We start from the raw sequence: 20,413 nt of genomic DNA, 5'->3' as shown, positions 1-20,413 counted from the left end.
AGGTGCAGAATATACCTGTGCCTCTCAAAGAGTGAGTAGCCTGTAAGCATAACATTGAAAGGTGCAGGCCCTCCCGCCTTTGCAATTTGATTCAACTCCCTGAATAGCACAGATCGTTCAGCTCCATGGTATGAGACAACGGAAAATTTTGGGCACCATTTCTTCAGCTCCCGTGACCAATTCTCCAGAAGAGAAGCCGGGCAAATAATCAAATGTGGGCCTGGGTCCTTATCAAGATGGTTGAGGACAGCCAAAAATGAAACCGCCTGTCAAGCATTCACGCCATTTCCAATCAGTACAATCTGCTCAAAAACATTTACTCTTGTTCACAAAACTTAAGGTACTTGCAATACCTGGATTGTCTTCCCAAGACCCATCTCGTCTGCCAGAATAGCTGCAACATTTTTAAAATAAATAAATCCCCATCAGCAAGCTTTAAGGATAAACATTCAATTAACAAATACCGCCGATCAAACCAATCAATGCTGACAAATAAAACTTTGTTCAAATACTTCTCAACTTCTCTCCAGTTCAGTAAAAAAGTGTCATATTTTGATATGTACAATATTTACTAGTAGGAAACCTGTGTCAATCCCAAGATGTGACATTTGGCACATATAAATAGATTATGAAAGATCCCTAAGAAAGCATCCAAGCTTATCAAGTGATACACCGTTGCAAAGTTCAGGTTATCTCAGCAACCAAAGTGTAGTCTTAACTCCATGAAGGTCTAGACACTCACAAAGATTCAAGCCATCAACTTCATCATGCATACGTGAGATGTCGAGCTCAACTAGTGCGGGTATGGATGGCATGCCAGGATGACACCTCCACACTTATACCACTGGCATGGTTGGTGAGATTACAATTGAAATGCCACCAGTGGTTTACATGCTCAATGACGACGACTTTGGTTTACTAGAGTTATAGCATAGTTATAGCACCAACTCATATAGTCGGGTTCACACAATAGACCTTGTATTGTTTTAGTAGTAGAGTACCTTCCCTTGTAATATGTAGTCTTATCTCTATGTTATGTTTGTAGAGAAGTAAGAAGAAAGAAGAAAATTCAACCATCCATCTCTCTCTTGTGTGCTTGCCTACTCGTGTGTGTGTGTGTGTGAAGAAGTTTTCTTACAAGGAGCTCAAGCTCACCCCTCCCCCCTGCAGTCTTCTCATGGTATCAAAGTGCCGGTTCACGTAAACGAGCTCAAGAGGCAAGCCAAGAAAGCAGTAAACAAGTAACGGTAACTCCATCTCTTTCCCTTTGATTCAGAAGCAAATCTCTCAGCGGCAACAGGCACAGCAAGAGAGGACACTATCATAGCTTGAAGAGCCCTCTTTGGTGAAGCAAAAGCGCAATGTATACCGTGTTTAAAGCCCAAAGAAACTTTCTATCATTATTTTGGTCATTTGGAGTCATTTCGGACCCCATTTTGGCTCTGCAAGTTTTCCTCAAACATTTTGCAAAAGAGTCGACAATGAGTTTTTAGTTATGTAATGTTTTTGTGCATACTTCCCACAAACTGTTATGCACAGTGATTGATTTGAAGACATTTTGCAAAAGTGACGACAGTAAGAGATTTTATTTGTGCAGTGTTTTTGTGCATGCACGAGTGTTGTGCACAATGATTGATTTGAAGTGTCTACAGAGATTTTAGAATCTCCACATATATAGATGCATGGTAATGTGATTGGTTCATATAAAGTGGTCGCATAATAGGTTTACAGTACCAATGATAATTATGTATGTATCTGTCAGACTGATTATTGGAAATTGTAGGATTATTGTGAGTCCAGAAGTTACTACAAATTATGTTTGGCTTGCAAAATACCATATTTGGTGCTAGTGGTAGTTACTGCAGGTAACAATGTCTGACAGTCTATCACAGATTGTGAGTGAGAAGTTGAACAAGACAGCACAAAAGTCCAAGATGACAAACTTTCTCATCGAAGAAGGATATTGGGAGTTTATTACAAGCATAGTTATTATCGTACACCATACAACACAGTCCTACGGTATCGTACTGTGCCATGCGATATCGTACGGTCCAAAACATTACTCTCCTCCAACCTTCTCTCCATCACAAGTTTCAAGCTATCAAGCTCAAGCTCTCATAGAGCTGTAGCCTTATAAGCTCAAGCTCTCATTGCTCTCAAGCTCTCCTCTCTTGGACCTTGTACCTTGGCACTTACAAGGTGCCCAACTCCAAGTCTCCACGCATTCTCTCTCTCTCTCTCTCTCTCTCTCTCTCTCTCTCTCTCTCTTGGCCATACTCATTAGCTCTATACTTGATATTTTGGAGAGTGGTATACCATCTACAGAAAGCTGATGCTGCTCTCATGTTTCTATGTTCCTAGTACTCTATGATGATGTTATGGCTCACCCTAACCCCCCCTTGAAACACATCTAACAAGAGATTACCTGGTGAACCGCAACTATCGTGAAGATCTTTCCAATGGTCGAGCTCGTAACCCTTGAGATCTCCAAGCTCTACAACTCCTTGAGAAGCAATTCCACTGCGCCTTCCACGAGCGTTGTCACCGCCGCGTTGCACTACGGGTACTCGTCCCTCCTCTCACCTAACTTATCACGTGCATCCCGCACTTGGATGCCACATAGACATATCTGTACAGAAGGTACAGAACCTAGGGTGGAAAACTGATCCCATGTGAGCCCAGTCCGAGACGAGTCAAAATGGGTTCCACTCCAGTTATCCAAGGTCACGTGTACATTGTCCTGCACATGAATTAGTGCCAGTCCATGTTGAGTCTCCCTCTAGAATGATGTCAGTGGTTCCGTGTATCTGGTATGACACTGGATGCCAAACCGCTGTTTAGACAGGTAGGATTTGCAGGTAGAAGGGGGCATCCATTAGTGCTACCCCAAAAAGGGGATTATACCCCATGGTTGGGCAGGGGGTAGGCCTTAGGCCACCCCAAGGGGCCCATGGCCCTTACCCACCAGCCAAGGAGGGGCTGGGCAAGCTGTCGGCCAGCCCAAGAGAGCTTGGCCAGGCAGCCAACTTGTCTTGGGCCAGCCCAAAGTGTTGGCTAGCCCGTTGGGCAACCTGAACTGCAGGCGGCCAGAGCCCAGCAGGCTGTCCAGCAGCCTACGCAAGTGGCCAGACAACCCCAATGTGAACACACCTAAAAAAACAGCATTTAATGCTAGATAAACAGGTCGTGGAGGGAAATTTAGCCAACTGACCAGCATAAGTTGGGGGTATAAATACCCAGGGCATATTTCAAGTCATTCATCTCATATTTCACCAAGTGCTAAAGCTACTCAAGGGACCACGATAGCCAAGGAGGAGTTAACGCAAGGGTGGATTCTAAAGGTCAAGGGCAGAGGATTATCCTCAGCTAAGAAGGTTCAGGTTCAGTCTTTTATTTTCAATTTTGCATCATTCTAATAAAAGCAAATACACCATTCATGGTGGGGGCCCTACAGAGGGTATTCAGGACCCAACATTGTGCCCTCTTCTCCCTCTCTCTCTCTCTCTCTCTCTCTCTCTCTCTATTTTTCCGCACATCTACATTCAGTTTTGTGCGTTAATTTCGTCGCGACAAATGTGTTGATTTCTGAGCATTGAAGTTACCAATCTCCCCCAAAGCTTCCGCATGTTACAGTGGTATCACAGCCTACTTCAAGTGTAAAGATTTAGCAAGAAACCAGAAATTTTTTCTCGCTCGTGTGGTTGGTTTTCAGACTCCGGTGGACCACCCCTTTCAGATTGACTCCTGTCCCTCGAAGGACGGTATATAGGCCTTAAAACATTGGAAACATTTTCTTTATGGCCGTGACTTTGACGTTCGCACTGACCATCAGGCATTACGTTGGATTCAGACAATGCCAAGTGCACACAGTGGAGTGACCGACAACACCACTGGAGCCAGCTATTCCAGCAATTTGGTGGTATAATTGAGTACCTTCCAGGAAAGGCCAATCCAGTGGGGTTGATGGGTTGAACAGGAAGGGACAGGTAACTTTGATTCAGACCACTAGACTCGACCTTGTTGTTATGGAATTAAACAACATGAAGTACACGTACGCGGATTCTGAGAAATTCGGTACACAATGGGAACAAGCATTGGATGCCACAGGACCATGCCACTTTTTGATACGCGATGGTTGGCTTTTCTACAAAGGCCGACTATGTGTCATGAAGTCGTTCAGGGCAGCTCTTCTCCATGACGCCATTACTAGTGGTCAAAGGGGCATGAATTCGACTTTGGAGAAGTTGAAACAGCAATATTATTGGCCAAAGATGAGGCGAGATGTGTTTTCATATGTACAACACTGTGATATTTGTCAAAAGGTGAAAGCTCCTCATGGGAAGAAGATAGGGTTGTTACAGCCCTTGTCGATTCCTGATAGGTCTTTCCAAGATATTTGGATGGATTTTGTCACGAATCTGCCTCCCAGTCCGGGTAAGCATAATACTCAGTGCTTAACTATAGTTGATAGATTTAGCAAATTTGTTATGCTTATTCCATGCAAGGCCAATGTGACCGCCGAAGATGTTGCCCATTTGTTCATTCGGCATTGATACCCAATTGGCGGGATTCCTAGGACCATAGTGTTAGACCAAGATGCCAAGTTTACTAGTCATTTTCGGAGGACATTGTTTGATAACTTTGGTACTAAATTGAATTTTTCCAGTACATTTGACCCATAGACGGACGGCTAGACAGAAATCTACAACCAGTTGGCCTTTGATGTGGTGAAGTGTTATGTCCACGATCAGCAAGGTAAGTGAGAATCATATTTGCCTTCAGTTCAAGCTGTTTTGAATGATTCCTTTTCTTCAGCTATTGGCAAGACTCCATATGAGGCAGCATTTGAAAGATCATGACCAGGACCTCGTCTTCAGTACTTGAAGTGAATAGATTGACAGAGTCTTACCAGGAGATTTTGGAGTCAATAAAAGACAGGTTGGCTAAAGCGCATGAGGCCTACACTCGATAGGCCAACAAAGATCGAAGGAATATAAAGTTTTCGGAATGTGATTGGATGTATCTTTGGATTATAAGCAAAAGTTGAAACAAGTGGGCAAGCGATGCCCAAAGTTGTCATTCAGGGGCTTCGGACCTTTTCCCATCCAGAAAGAAAGAAAGAAAGAAAGAAAGATATATTAACGTCTCCTAAAGGGCCGAAATGGCCCATGAGACCAAAACAAGGTACAACTACTGATGATGATGTCTCATCATAACAAATTTGAAAGAAAGAATGAAAATAGTAACATCCTAAGAGAGCTAAGAGCTGAAAGCTGACCGCTGAATCGTCGTAGTAAACTCCTCCCTTTGCGGGCAATGCTGGCTCGAATTTGTCGATGGTGAGGGAGTCGTGGACGCGATCCTCGTGGTCGTGGACGTCTCGTTCTACAGATGGCAATGGCTCTGTCCAGGGTGACTCCTCTGGAGAGTGGTCTGCTAGGTAGGCCTGTAGATGGGATGGGTCACGAGTGAAAAGGCCATCGTCTCTACCAAAGAAAGATTAACGAGGTTTCAACGAAGTTGAAGCTACCTCCGAGTTGGACTATGCATATGTGTTCCACATCAGTTGGTTAAAACCATATGCAAGTCCGATCCCTTCAAAAGTTAAAGACGAGGTGAAACCAGATATCATTGATGAAGCTGAAGTTATGGTTCCAGAACAGATCCTTTTGCACCGCTTCAAGCATGGCTCAGGCCGAAGACAAGTACAATTCCTCACAAAGTTTCAAGACCGAGGGACCCACGAAGCGGTATGCTTGACAAAGAGTTTTTCGACGACTATCCAACGTTATTGACGGATTATTTGGAGGCTATGCAGCTTCCGTCAAGTTAAGCAGAAAGGGATGTCACGTGCAACCCGCACTTGGATGCCACGTAGACATATCTGTATAGAAGGTGCACGACCTGGGGTGGAAAACTCGTCCCATGTGAGCCGAGTCTGAGACGAGTCAGCCAGGGTTCCACTCCAATCGCCCGAGGTCAAGTGTGCATTGTCCTGCACATGCGTCCAAGGTCAGGTGTGCATTGTCCCGCACATGAATCAATGCCAATCCGCACTGAGAGTCTCCCTCTAGAATGATATCAGTGGTTCTGTGTATCTAGTATGACACTGGATGCCAAACCGCTGTTTAGACAAGTAGGATTTGCACGTGGAAGGGAGCATCCATCAATGCTACCCCAGAAAGGGGATTATACCCCATGGTTGGGCAAGGGGTAGGCCTTAGGCCACCCCAAGGGGCCCATGGCCCTTGCCCACCAGCCCAGGAGGGGCTAGGCAGGCTGTCGACCAGCCCAAGAGGGCTTGGCCGCCACGCAACCAACTTGTCTTGGGCCAGCCCAAAGTGTTGGCAAGCCCGTTGGGCAGCCTAGACTACAGGCGGCCAGCGCTCAGTAGGCTGTCCAACAGCCTGTGCAACTGGCCAAAAAGCCCCAATGTGAACACACCTAAAAGAAACAGCATTTAATGCTAGATAAACAGGTCGTGGAGGGAAATATAGCCAACCGACCAACATAAGTTGGGGGTATAAATACCCAGGGCATATTTCAGGTCATTCATCTCATATTTTGCCAAGTGCTAAAGCTACTCAAGGGGCCAGGACAGCCAAGGAGGAGTTAACGCAAGGGTGGATTCTGAAGATCAAGGGCAGAGGATTATCCTCAGCTAAGAAGGTTCAGGTTCAGTCTTTTATTTTCACTTTTGAATCATTCTAATAAAAGCAAATACACCATTCGTGGACGGGGGCCCTACAGAGGATATTCGAGACCCAATATTGTGTCCTCTTCTCCATCTCTCTCTCTCTATTTTTTCTGCACATCTACATTCAGTTTTATGCGTTAATTTCGTCGCGACAATTGTGTTGATTTCTAAGCATTGAAGTTACCGATCTCCCCCGAAGCTTCCGCATGTTACATCACGTCACTCACACACACTCACTAGCATGCATTAGAGGGAGAGATTAGCAAGAGGATTAGCAAAAGCAAGACTCTATTGCACAATGGGAGAGTATATTGTATTATGAGAGAAATTTACTTATATACATGGCCATAAGTGTTCACTCTCACTTAAACTGTGGCCAATCGAGCACTTTAGACTCATAAGAGACCTAATGCTATTACAATGACTACTCTCATAATATATCCATGAAGTACATCACTTAGAACTTCATCCTAACTTACTACCACACGCTCTTGAAGCAAGAATTGCCATAGTTGTAGATTTAGACACCATTGCTTCATATCTTGAATGTATGATCTTTTGGTGTATCTACCTTGACTCCTTCATATAAGATAATGGTAGTAGCTCTTGTCAACCCTAGAAATGGGTTAACATTCCCCCCTTCCTGATGGCAACCGCGTCCTCGTGATCACGTTGAAGACCTTTGTGTGGGGAGAATTGACATGCTTGTAGATGGCTTTGATGTTGATTGACGTTCAATGGTCTTTTGTTCCTTCGGAAGGAATAAGAAGGACTAGTTAGTAAATGAAAAGGTTAGTGGTTTATTGAGAACTCCTAACGGGTTCGAAGGTGGGGTTTTTGCGAATGGTTGCATTTTTTATATTTTTGTGAGCATGGTTTTTTTTTTTGTTACCACCTCGCGAGCAACAGGTTCTTGTGTCTACTCTCCTTTTTGAGAGAATAGATTCTTATGTCTGCCGCGTAACTTCTGCATTTATGCTTCACATCCAGAGGGGTGATAATGAGTTTGTCTTTGATGCACTCATAAGTCTCCAATGTGGGAATTGAATCTTGAATTTTTGGCGCAGCTGTTGTCGAGGCGGAAGCTTCTGGTTTGTTGCCATTGGGTTTAAATGAACACACAAGCTCTTGTGTAGGTGTTGAATGCACAAGAGGGGTTGAGTGACTTGCTTGGTATTGCTTGGGCCTCCATTCTTGTCGAACTTTAGGTGAAGCTGTTGGGGTTAAAGTCCATGGCGAGGCTATCTCTACCTTGTTCGATTTTGGCAAACATATGATGGGATTACCATCATATTATCCTTGTTGAAGCACGTGCACAGGCACCCATGTGTGATGAACATTATAAATTAGTAACTGATGCTTTTGGTGCTGAGGTTTGTTTCTTTTTGCAGACTTAGGAGCAAGGTTGCATCCAAACGCAGTTTGGATAGGATCCCAACGTTCACTAGCGTTTCCAAACGTTAGTGAACGTGGGAGTTTGATTAATGTAGGTTGAAAATTGAAGGGCGAACGCACGTCAACATCACATTTTTTTTTCTTCTGTTTCTTACGTACGTGCGACTCTCTCTCTCTTCGGCGGCGGGCGCTCGTGGACTAGTCGTATTGGGCTTCACCACTTCTCTAGTCGTGCTAGTCCTCGTGAGTCACTCTCTCACTCTAGCACGGCATGGGAGACGTCCAGTCAGAGTACTCACCATGGAGGACATTGAGGATATCCGCCAACGACCGATGAGAGACATCTTTGGATAGTGATGTATATGATGCTTACCTTTGTTGCTGGAGTTTTCCTCCCAGATGTTATCCATTAGGAGCTCCTAGTACCTTACTTTTCCTCATAGTTGTTTCAGTTTCAGTTAGTTGTTTAGTTGTTTTTAGCTTTTCTTACACAGACATTGTATCAGATCCACCAATTGTTGTAACCTTTTTGGTCTCATAGGTCATTTTGGCCTTCTGAAGACGTTAGTATATCATATCATTTCATTTCATTTCTGCTGCACTTCCCCGGACCCTTACACACGCTGAAATTTTATTCTTATTGTGCTTGAATTTTGAAATATATTTTAAAACTCTCGAGTCGTGACTCATCTTGACATTTCTCCATTTTCTTGATTGCTTTTTGTGCATATGCCATAGATGCCTCGTGCACCGAGTTCCGTATGGGCAAGGCACACCATCATTCAAGGCACACCCAACACCCCAGGTGTCGGTCGTTCCAACACATGCGTGTGGAAGTGCAAATATTGTGAAGGAATATTTACTAGCACATCCACTCCTGTTATTTATCATGTTGGCGACATTGGACCATGTTCATTGATGAATCTTCAAACTTCATATTTCAAAAGTTTATAAGTATATATATCGAGGGCAACGTTCACTACGTTTGGAATCTTTTCAGTACGTTTTCCAAACGTATCGTTCACTACGTTTGGAACCACCTTGCTTAGGAGACTTTTTGATGCACTTGGAAATCCAAGCTTTTGTATTTCCTTGGTAATACCCTTTTGCTTGCAGTAATTGTTTTGGTACCCACACTTGTTGAGTTGTTGGAATTCGTTGAGGAACTCACATAGGCTTTTGTAGACGGTATTGTGGAGTACTTTTATTTTTACTTGGTCTCTAAGTGCTGCGTTGTGAAAGAGGCTTTGATTGTCGAGACACCCAAATTTGATCGACACCTTTGTAGTAGCCTTGAACTACAAGTAGCTGCTTCTCCACCCATATTTTGATACCATTAAGATATCTGGATTTTGGTTGTCTTGGTGGATTTTTCTTTTAATTGAAGTGGAAGGTATGGGACCCTCCATCACATTGGTTTGTGCTGAGGTTACGGGTTTTGAGACTCATGGGTGTTGTTGATGAAGCTCGAGTCCTTTGCGGAGTGACGTTTGATGATGAGACTTTTGACCATATTGCCATCTCCTTTGGTGAGGTTTGTCGATAAAGGAGCGTTGGCTCCGAGGCTTCTCCCTTGAGTTTCTTGTTAGAGATAGATAGTTGAGCGTGGAAAACTTTTTCAAGAATAACTGCTGACTACGAGGTTTTGGCATTGAACTTTGTTAGTGAGAATGAAGTTGAAGGAGTAGATGCTTTATCGGAGTTGGTCGTTGAGACAGATGGTAGGTCATTGTGTAGAGGGACTTCCGTGAAAGAGGCTTGTAACTTTTTGCATTCAGTATCATAGAAATCCATAAGGGTTGGATCCTCTTCTTGGAAATATGGGATTGTCAACTTTGTATCGTTAACCATCATGATGACCCTATCGCTAGCAAAGCACAGTGGGACTTGGGCAACAATAGTCCATTTATACCCCAAGATCAAATCTGCTTCCAACACATACTCAACCACAAAAAACTTGTAAATAAGGGGGTTAGTTTCAATATACATTGTATGTTCAAAGTACCCCGAACATGGCACGTTCAAGTCTTGTGTGAATGAAATTCTTTCAGGATAAACCGTGAGTATTGGTTGACCTAGCAAATCCCATAACTCGAGGGTCATGAGATTCTGCTCTTGTGTTAGATAACGTTATGCTTGAATTGTGGTGATTTTATTGGAAAGTTCCAATCCAACCATAATACTTGGAATATTCTTAGTAAGATATGTTGAAAGTTCCCGCTTCTCCAAGGTATCTTCCTCCCGTAAGAGCAATCGTACAATGCCTGCAGAAGTGTTCAAGGTGACTGTTTGCAAGAATTCATCAATTGAATACGACGAGTCACGTATCCAAGTTCCACCAAGGACGACATCATACTCAAGGGAATCTGGGATAACATGGAATCTAAATTCCACATCTCCACCGATTGTTTGAGTAGCATAGATAAAGTAACCTGGAACTTCAATGTTTTGTTCATTGGCACCCCTTGCAAGACCATTGAGGTGTTGTGGTTTTTGTGATAGTCTTTGAGGTGGATGCTTCTACATCATGTGTAGCTTTTGGCCCTTTTGGGATTATGTCCTCCACAGGCTCCTTTCCCTGTCCTTTATTTCAACCTTGGTGTTGACAGTTTGTTGCTCCTTGTTTTTCTTGGGTTTAGAAGGTTTTGCTTTCTCTTTTGGTTTCTGCTTTAAAGCATGTCCCTCTACCCATTTCGAGGTATTGTCTTTTGCATTCTTTTTTACCGTTTCTCGTGCCTTGGCTTGTAAGCATGTAAGCACATTCAAGGATACCGTGGACAATTGCCCGTTTTGTACACTTAAGATATTAACAACGCACCTTGGGCAATCTTGGAACATGTGATCAATGCCACATCGTTCACACATAGGTTGCAAAGTGTCAATAACTATGGGCATGGAAGAATTCCGAACTGTGCAGTCAACCACTTTATGAGGTCCACAACAATAAAAACACTGAAGTGTTTGCTTAACTGCTTCTTGAGCAATTTCTACCCTTTGGACTATTTCTGTTTGGTGCAAAGGAGATAGAGGTTTTGAGTTAATTGTTGATAAATTGGAACAGAGGATTGTATCATGACCCAAGGTTTTACAATATATACAGTACAAAAAAACAGGTGCCTTATACGCACAATGGAGATTGGGATGGTCGTAGTGATTGCACTGAACACAAGGCATTTTACTCATCACTTAGAGGGGCATTAAGGATATTTGGTTTCGAAGGATTTCATCCTCTCTTAGAGATGTCGGTTGAAAGCTTTTAAGCAAGGCTGCATAGAATTCGAGGAATGACAATTATGAGATTGATCGTTCTTTAGCCATTGCTTCACTTGGTTTAGATGAGGAACATCTCGTATCACGATCATCTTCTATCATGTTGTCATCTAAACGTATTGCTTCTTTACAACATTGATCGAATGTTTCCAAATTAGATACAATAATCAAATTGTGTAAGTTATTATTCTTTAAGCCCATCATGAAACATCTCTTCAATTGAGCATCATTTAGTTTCTTCCTCACATCGTGAGTCCAAGATTTTAATCCGAAGGATAAAATCTCTAATGGTTTCGCTTGACTTACGCTCAATTCAATAGAGTTTTGTCGTTGCACTCCACCGATCACCTTGACTTGAAAAGCCATGGATAAAGCCTGACTTCAAGGTCTTGAAGTTTGTCTTGATCATCGACATCAATGTGATGAACCATCGACTAGCTTTTACCACTAAGCATAGGTTCAACGCATGCACCTTGGTGGAGCACTTTGGATTTCCAAAGGCTTCGCATCGCTGTTTAAACATTTGTATGACTTGAACAGGATCAATTGTTCCATCATATTTATCCATGATTTTGTAAATCTGTACAACCGTATTTTTGTATGAGTCATTGAGGCCATGTGTGAGTGCTCGTGGATAGGACCTCATGTAGTCCTTGAGCAACCCCCCTTCCTAGATTAGTCAATATGTTTAGTGTGTGAGCATCGAGGGGCTGAAAAGAATTAGTACCTACAGGATTTGTGAAAATGTTAGGTAAAGGACCAAAGCCAGTGGGATTGACGCGACAAGGGATGTAAAACCCAATGACACGCTTGCTGTTGGCATGGCAAATGGTAATGGAAGTTGGAGTTGGGACATAGATCTCAATGACTCGAAGATGTCAGCCATTAGATTCAGTGAGGGTGTCGACCCACCTAGTCTCTCTATTTGTGCCATACTTGACGTTGCCAATTACTTCTTAATGAGCAAGCACGCGTTTTTTTTTTTTGCTTTTTAGATTTTCCCGCAGCCCGTTACAACCTCAGAAGATCTGGCGTACTCTTCGTTGGGTCAAACGAGTATCCGTTTACCCAAATCAGCTTAGGCGCTACATACACGTTAACGACCTCTTAGAGATATTTTTTCGAAAAAAGTGCATTCCATTAGCATCCCAAATGGAAGAGGAGGTCCTAAACCTATTTTCCATCATTGTCTCAAGATGAAAACAAAAATCGAGAATTTTTCCCTGTTTCGCAACCCGTTTTTAAAGATGTTCCAAAAAGAATTTTAAAAAAACTCTATATCAGAGAGTTATAGTATTTTTGAAATACTACAACTTTGTCTCTGAGTCGTTCGTGATTTTGTCGTTTAAATCCTCAAAAGTAACCTGAATATGGTTCGCATTTATTTTCGCGTTGTTTTAGGCGATTTTTAGTGCTTTAAGGGCCGTTTTTTGTCTCGATTTTTGGGTTGAATTTTGAGGCTCATGGTCGGGAGCCAAAACGCTCGATTTTGTCTTCGGACGGTCAAGACCAAATTCGAAGAGCTTAATATTGGCTTTTTGATAAGCACTAGGGCGTATTAATCAGATTCACGGTTTAGAAGATACAGGCCTCCAAATAGGATTGTTTTTCATAGTCCCTTTTTTGCCGACGGACCCCTTTCACGACGTGAACTAGCAGGGTGCAGTTCACCGTGTGAAACGAACTTCACGAATTTTATCAAACTTGATTTATTTATTTTTTTACGCGGAGACTGTTTCACGTCGTGAGACGCTTAAGGGTTTCACATCGTGAACCCTTAAGGCGTAAAACAAACTTCACGAAATTTTTTATTTATTTATCTTTTGCGTGCGAGGCCTTAAGACGTGAGACGCGTAAGATATGAATCATTTTTTTTCGTGCGTGAGGCCTTAAGACGAGAGACCCTTAAGACATAAGACGCTTAAAGCGTGAGCTTTTTTTTAGTCTAAAGAAAAATTCAAATTTCCTTGTTTGGGGAGAATGTTTTTTGAATTTTAAATTAGAAAGATATTGTTAGGAGTCATCTCCTGTTTATCAAGCACCAGGGCCTCTGTTGTGGGTGTGCCCGCTCTGTATAGGTGTTTTCTCATTTTTCCTCACTCCCCGTATTTTTTTTCTATTTTTTTCTAATTTTTTTCCATTTTTCCATGGTGTGGGTGGCTGCCATTTACTGGCAGGATCAACTGTAGCTAGCCGACTGCACTCATTTGCATTAGGAGCTGGCCCACCTGCTCTATTGGGGTCGTGGGTGTTTTTCTTTGCTGGCCGACTAGAGGGACCCAGTCGTGAGGCTAGCGACGCATCCATGCTTTGGCCTTCCAGTGAGATGAGTTAATGTTGTGGCATGGTGCATGGTGATTCGTTTGGGTCTCGAGAGAATCTAGGGTGCCAAATGGAGTACGTGTGCAACCAAGTGGAATACTTGGTGCCTAGGGTGGCTCTTTTAAAATCAGAACTATCGAGAGTGCAATGGACTTAGTATGACTTCTTGTAATTGCTTAGTTAGTGGAATACTTGGTGCCTAGGGTGGCTCTTTTAGAATCACAACTATCAAGAGTGCGATGGACTTAGTATGACTTCTTGTAATTGCTTTATTAGTGGGTATGGTACACATGTCGGTGGTGCTACCATTGCTCTCCATTCCTACTTAGATTTTGGGGGTGGTGTCGAAACCATAGTGGGTCTCCAAACCCACTCCAATTTGGCATTCGAGAGTGTATTTTTGGGGGTCCAAGCATAGTTTTCCTTGATCTTGGAACCTAGATGTAGGGGTTCCTTTCATAGAATCCTTGTGCTATTAGTAATTTTATCGAGACCTATCGAAGTATTGATTGTACACTGGCCGACTACATTTATGGGGCCATATAAAATGGCCCCATTGCCCCCACTTCATTGTATTCACTTTTCATTGTGGGATCTTGTGTATAGAGAAGAGTTACACGCCTCTCTCTCTCCTTCTCTTGTGCTATCTATTTTCTGCACTCTACTTGCTCTTGGTTATCATTTCCGCTGCGTATTTTGACATGGTATTAGAGCCCTAGGCTCTTAAAAGATCTTGGGAGTTTTCTGAGCAAGAGGGGGATTGTTGCGTTGCTGATTGGTGGACTGTTTTGGACTGTTTGGGAAGAGAAGTAGCAAGAGGAAGGCGGGCTAAGTTGCTCGACAACCACTTGCAGGTTTAGAGTTGTTTTTCCCACCCACCCACCCTTTTCAGTTACATCCCCGTGATGGCAGATTTGTTAGAGCTAGCTGAGAAGCATGTGAAGATCCCAACTCTCCCCACGTTCCCAGTGGACCGTCAGTTGGACGAGAACAATTACGGCATCTCGAAGGTTATGATGGAGCCTGTGCTGGAGTCATATGACCTTGCTGATTTCATCGTTATCGGGGTTCCACGGCCGGAAGCAGAGGAAGGGGAGTTACTATCAATGAAGAAGGACCGTGAGGCACAGGCACAGATGTGGGATCGTGTCAACGCCAGGGTCCCGTCATTTATTTTCCTCAATTGCACACCACAAGTAATCAATCACGTAGTTACTATCAATGAAGAAGGACCGTGAGGCACAGGCACAGATGTGGGATCGTGTCAACGCCAGGGTCCCGTCATTTATTTTCCTCAACTGCACACCACAAGTAATCAATCACGTAAAGCATATGATGTTGGCCAGAGGCATATGGCAGCACTTGGCTTCTCTTTATAACAGGGTATCGCCCATGAAAAGGATTTCCTTGGAAGTGCAGATGCGGGTTATGAACCCTGCAAAGTCGTCGACGATGCGGGAGCACATTAACAAGCTGCAGGCCCTTTAGCAAGAAGTCCTCCAGGAGACTCGGAAGGAGATATCATCTGAAGATATGGCCATTACTTTGCTGTCCCACTTGCCTGCTCAGTATTCCGCTTTCTACTCCTCTTTGATTACAAGTGGCAGGCTCAGCACCATTACTTGGGAGGAGCTTGTGCCCATGGTCTTGGACCAGGAGGAACGTTTCACGAACCCTCCTCACAGCGGAGGTTCGGAGGCCTTAACTAGCCAACGGCCGAAATAACAACAAGGGCAAAGATAAGGCTTCACCGGAGAAGTCTTCTAAGAAGAAGCCTGACGCAGAACGAGAGAAACTGACGGCCGAGCGGTCCTGCAATGATTGTGGCGAGAAAGGCCACTATTGGAGGAAGTGTCCTAAGCGGACTGGGAAGAGTGATGATTCTTCAGCCTTAGCTGCAAAGACTCCTGCATTTGTGCACTTAGAGATGATGGACTCCGATGCTTCATCGTCTTCGAGCGAGGAGGCAGTTGGCTTCACCGCGAAGGATACCCGGGAATGGATTCTTGACAGTGGTGCTTCCAGGCACATGACTCCGTCTCGTGACTTCTTTTTGAATCTGAAACGGCAGTCATGTCGCATTTTCATTGGCGACAACTCCACCATTCCGATACACACTGAGGGCCGGATGGAGATTATTCCCGACGGCAAGGGGGAAAGCATGCCTCCCGTGTTCTTTACGTCCCTGCTCTTGGTTTTCATCTTCTATCAGTGCATGAAGTATGCAAGACTGGCTTTTGGGTGGAATTTGAGGAGCATTCCGTTGCTCTACGGGACCGTGAGACTGGCCAAGTTGTTTGGGAAGGCAGAGTGGAGAATGGTATCTACAAGCTCTCTGCATGTAATATGCGGAAGCTTCGGAGAAGGATCGGTACTTCAAAACTCAGAAAACAGCACTCTTTTCGCGACGGAATTAACGCACAAAACTGAAAGACGATGTGCAGAAAATAGAGAGAGAAGGGGGAGATGGAGAGGACACAGTATTGGGTCCCAATTACCCTCTGTAGGGCCCCCACCACGGATGGTGTATTTGCTTTATTAGAATGATGTAAATCTGAAACAAATACAAAGTACTTGACCTTTTCTTGGCTGGAAAACCTGCCCTTGACCTTCAGTCCTTCACCCCTTAGCTTTAGCAAAACCCTTGGCTGTCCTGGCCCTTGAATGCTTGATGCTCTTGGTGAATTATGAGATGGATGAAATGAATTATGACTTGGGCTTTTATACCCCTCATATCATGCAGTCGGCTGTCTTCAGGACAGCCTCACGACTGTGTTATAATAAATAAATGTTTTCACACTTTAATCAAGTGTTTTCACACCTGTTTAGAGCCTGTCCAGCCTGCGCAGCCTTCTGGGACAGCACCCTGGCTGCTGGGCATTCAACGCAGAGGTGTGGGACTGCCCCCCACACCTGGCCGCCTTCTGTTCTAGGGTTTTTACCCTCTGTCGGCTGCCTGTCCAGAGGCTCTGGAGCTGGCCGACTGCCCCTCCAGCCCTTGCCTTGGCTGGTGGGCAAAGTCTTGGGCCCTCCTGGCCCCTTGGGGGTGGTTCTACACCTCCCCCATGCCCATCTAAGTATGCACATGCAAACCCTTGTCCTGGGGTAGCCCTATGGGCTGACCCCATCTCTACATGCAAACTACATGCCTACAGATGCCTGGCATCCAGTTGCAAACCCAGATACTCAGCACATCTGACATCATTCCAGAGGGAGACTCACAGCGCGGACTGGCACTGCTTCATGTGCAGGACAATGCACACCTGACCTTGGACTCATGTGCAGGACAATGCACACCTGACCTCGGACGACTGAGATGGATCCCTGGCTGACTCGTCCCGGACTGGGCTCACATGGGACCAGTTCACCATCCCAGGTCCTGCACCTACTGTACAGAATGTCCACGTGGCATCCAAGTGCGGGATGCACGTGACATCGCACTTTCCTCATTGACAGGTTCTCAAGTCGGAGATCTGTGGCACTTTCGTTTTGGCCACTTAAATGTGGATGCACTGAGGCGAGCTTTCCGAGACCAGATGGTGGTTGGCTTGCCAGATGTTGGGAGCAGGCAAGGACGTTGCAGTTCTTGCATACGTGGTAAGCAGCACAGGGAATCCTTTCCGAAGCAGGCTTCCAGGCGGGCTTCAAAACCATTGGAGTTAATTCACACTGACTTGTGTGGACCTCAGCAGACACCGTCATTGGGAGGATCTCTCTATTTTATGCTGCTTGTTGATGATTGTACCAGATTCACGTGGGTCTACTTCCTTTCACAGAAGGACCAAGCTTTTGCACGGTTCAAGGATTGACACGTGATGGTGGAAAAAGAGTCTGGATTGCAGGTAAAGACTCTCAAGGCTGACAAAGGGAGTGAATTCTCCTCGAATGTATTTCTCAGATTTTGTGCAGATCATGGCATCAAGAGGAAACTGGCTAATCCAGGTTCGCCTTCAGAGAATGGAGTTGTAGAACGCAAAACCAGGACTGTGGTGGAGATGGAGAGGACCATGCTCGAGCATCGTGATCTTCCTCGTCCACTTTGGGGAGAGGCTGTGGCAACGGCTGTCCATATCCTCAACCGGTCTCCAACGACTTCAGTACCTAATATGACTCCGTATGAGGCATACTTTGGCAGGAAACTTGATGTCTCACACTTCCGTGTTTTTGGGAGTGATGCGTATGTACATATTCCGAAGAAGCAGAGGGGGAAGCTTGACTCCAAATTCCGCAAGCTTATATTTGTGGGGTATAATTCTCTTTCCAAGGGATACAGATTGTATAATCTAGAGAGGAATGAGATTGTTGTCAACCGGGATGTGGTCTTTGATGAGCATGTTCCAGTATCCACTATCGAGGAGCCGCCACTTCTTGGAGATCCAGAAGAGTCTCATGATGATTCCCAGACCATTGTTCTGGTTGATCAACCTCAGTCGGTACAAGAGGTTGAGCCCGCAGCTGGAGTAGAGCCCGCGCAATGGCCGGAGGCTCCTCGATCTGTTCGAGTACCCAGGTGGTTGTTGGACACCCTTCAGGAGTCAGGTGTCACGGAGTTACCCTCCGAGTGTACCACAGAGGACGGCCCTCGAAGATCCCACAGGGTCCGCGACAAAAGCAATACAGCGGAGCTTCTTCGGGTAAACTATGCTTTGATGTCTCGTATCATGCGAGACAAGGAGCCCACTTCCGTTAAGGAAGCCCTTTCACAAGATACTTGGAGGAAAGCCATGTAGGTGGAACTTGATGCCATCGAGAAGAACAACACATGGGAGTTGGTACCGAGGCCGTCGAAATGGTCAGTCATTGGTGTCAAATGGGTCTTTAAGACCAAATATGCGTCAGATGGGTCGGTGGACAAACACAAAGCCAGACTTGTGGCTAAAGGTTATGCTCAGCGGCCAGGCATCGACTACGAGGATACCTTTGCACCGACAGCACGGATGACCACGATTCGGACCGTTCTCAGAGGTGGCCCATGTATCAAATGGATGTAAAATCTGCGTTCCTTAATGGTGACCTGCAAGAGGAGGTGTATGTTGAGCAGCCTCCAGGCTTTGTTGTTCCAGGATCAGAAGGGATGGTTTACAGGTTACGTAAGGCCTTGTATGGTCTTAAGCAAGCTCCCAGGGCTTGGAATCAGAAAATTAATTCCTTCTTTGTTCGGATAGGTTTTCAGAGATCGGTTGCAGATTCCAACCTGTATCTCTTTCAGGAACGCGGCATGGTTACGATTATCATCCTTTATGTGGATGATCTCATTCTCACTGGCGGTCATGTGGAGCACATTGGCGTGACGAAGGCTGCCTTGTCAAAGGAGTTTGAGATAACCGACCTAGGCTTACTCCACTTCTTTTTGGGATTGGAGATCTGGCAAACCCAGAGGGGGTTTTTTCTCTCTCAGCAGCGGTATGTTCATGAGTTGCTTGAGGCCTTTGGGATGGAGAACTGCAAGCCTATTACTTCGCCGATGGACCCAAACACAAAGTTAACCATTAATGATCCTTGTGAGCCAGTTGATGCCTCGCAGTATCGGAAGTTGGTTGGTTCATTGATCTGGTTGCTGAACACCAGATTGGACTTGAGCTTCTCCGTGGGACTGCTAAGCTCTTTTATGCAGACGCCATTGAAGTCTCATTGGGACGCAGGATTGTGGATCTTGCCGTATCTACAGAGTACGAAGGATCTAGGACTCTTTTACACAGGAGGGGATGGAGTCTAACTCCAAGGATGGAGTGACTCAGATTGGGGAGGAGATCCATACACGAGGAGATCTACTTCAGGTTACAGTTTTACCCTCGGCTTAGGAGCAGTTTCTTGGAGCAGTAAGAGGCAGCCAACTATTGCCCTATCTTCGACAGAGGCAGAGTACCGGGCTGCTTGTGGTGCTGCTTGCGAGGTTGTGTGGTTGCGGAGACTGCTAGGCAAGATTGGGTTTCCACAGAAGGAGCCCACAGTCATCCAGTGTGATAACCAGAGTTGTATAGCTATTGCTCAGAACCCGGTCTTCCATGCCCGGACCAAGCACATAGAGATACAGTATCACTTTGTACGTGAGAAGATCTTGGCTGGTCACATCTTGCTACTTTATTGTTCGACGAAGTACAATGCGGCGAACCTCTTCACGAAGTCTCTACCTCAGGCTACGCTCAGGCGGCACTCCAGCTCCCTAGGGTTGATTTCCCAGCCAAGAGCTGGTTGATTTCCCAGCCAGGAGCTGAGAGGGGGTGTTAGAAGTCATCTCCTGTCTTTATCAGACACCAGGGCCTCTGTTGTGGGTGTGCCCGCCCTCCTGTATAGGTGTTTTCTCATTTTTCCTCACTCCCCGTATTTTTTTCCATTTTTCCATAGTGTGGGTGGCTGCCATTTGCTGGCAGGATCAACTGTAGCTGGCCGACTGCACTCATTTGCATTAGGAGCTGGCCGACCTGCTCTGTTGGGATCATGGGTGTTTTTCTTCGCTGGCTAACTGGAGAGACCCAGTCGTGAGACTGGCGGCGCATCCCTACACTGGCCGACTGCATTTATGGGGCCATATAAAATGGTCCCATTGCCCCCACTTCATTGTATTCACTTTTCATTGCGGGATCTTGTGTATAGAGGAGAGTTACACACCTATCTCTCTCCTTCTCTTGTGCTGTCTATTTTCTACACTCTACTTGCTCTTGTGGTCTCAGATTTGGTTATCATTTCCGCTGCATATTTTAACAGATATTGGCATTTTTTCAAAAAGGC

General features: G+C 45.0%; 1 protein-coding gene across 2 annotated transcripts in view; it reads right to left on the bottom strand.

Moving 5' to 3' along the window:
* The window catches only part of LOC147604501 (protein CHROMATIN REMODELING 19-like), a 127,505-nt gene that overhangs the window by 90,450 nt on the left and 16,642 nt on the right, over positions 1 to 20,413 (bottom strand). For both annotated transcript variants that reach the window (XM_086794961.1, XM_086794962.1), the window contains exons 3-4: positions 354 to 394; positions 16 to 266 (exon numbers count right to left, since the gene is read on the bottom strand). In XM_086794961.1, the coding sequence (XP_086651087.1) occupies positions 16 to 266; positions 354 to 394 (292 nt within the window). The remainder of the gene's footprint in view (positions 1 to 15; positions 267 to 353; positions 395 to 20,413) is intronic.

The sequence above is a fragment of the Cibotium barometz genome, chromosome 61, assembly GCF_041138505.1.
Source record: "Cibotium barometz isolate CiBa-2024 chromosome 61, ASM4113850v1, whole genome shotgun sequence".
NCBI lineage: Eukaryota > Viridiplantae > Streptophyta > Polypodiopsida > Cyatheales > Cibotiaceae > Cibotium > Cibotium barometz.
Note: the sequence above shows the minus strand (reverse complement) of the source record. Positions and strands in the feature narration are given on the sequence as shown.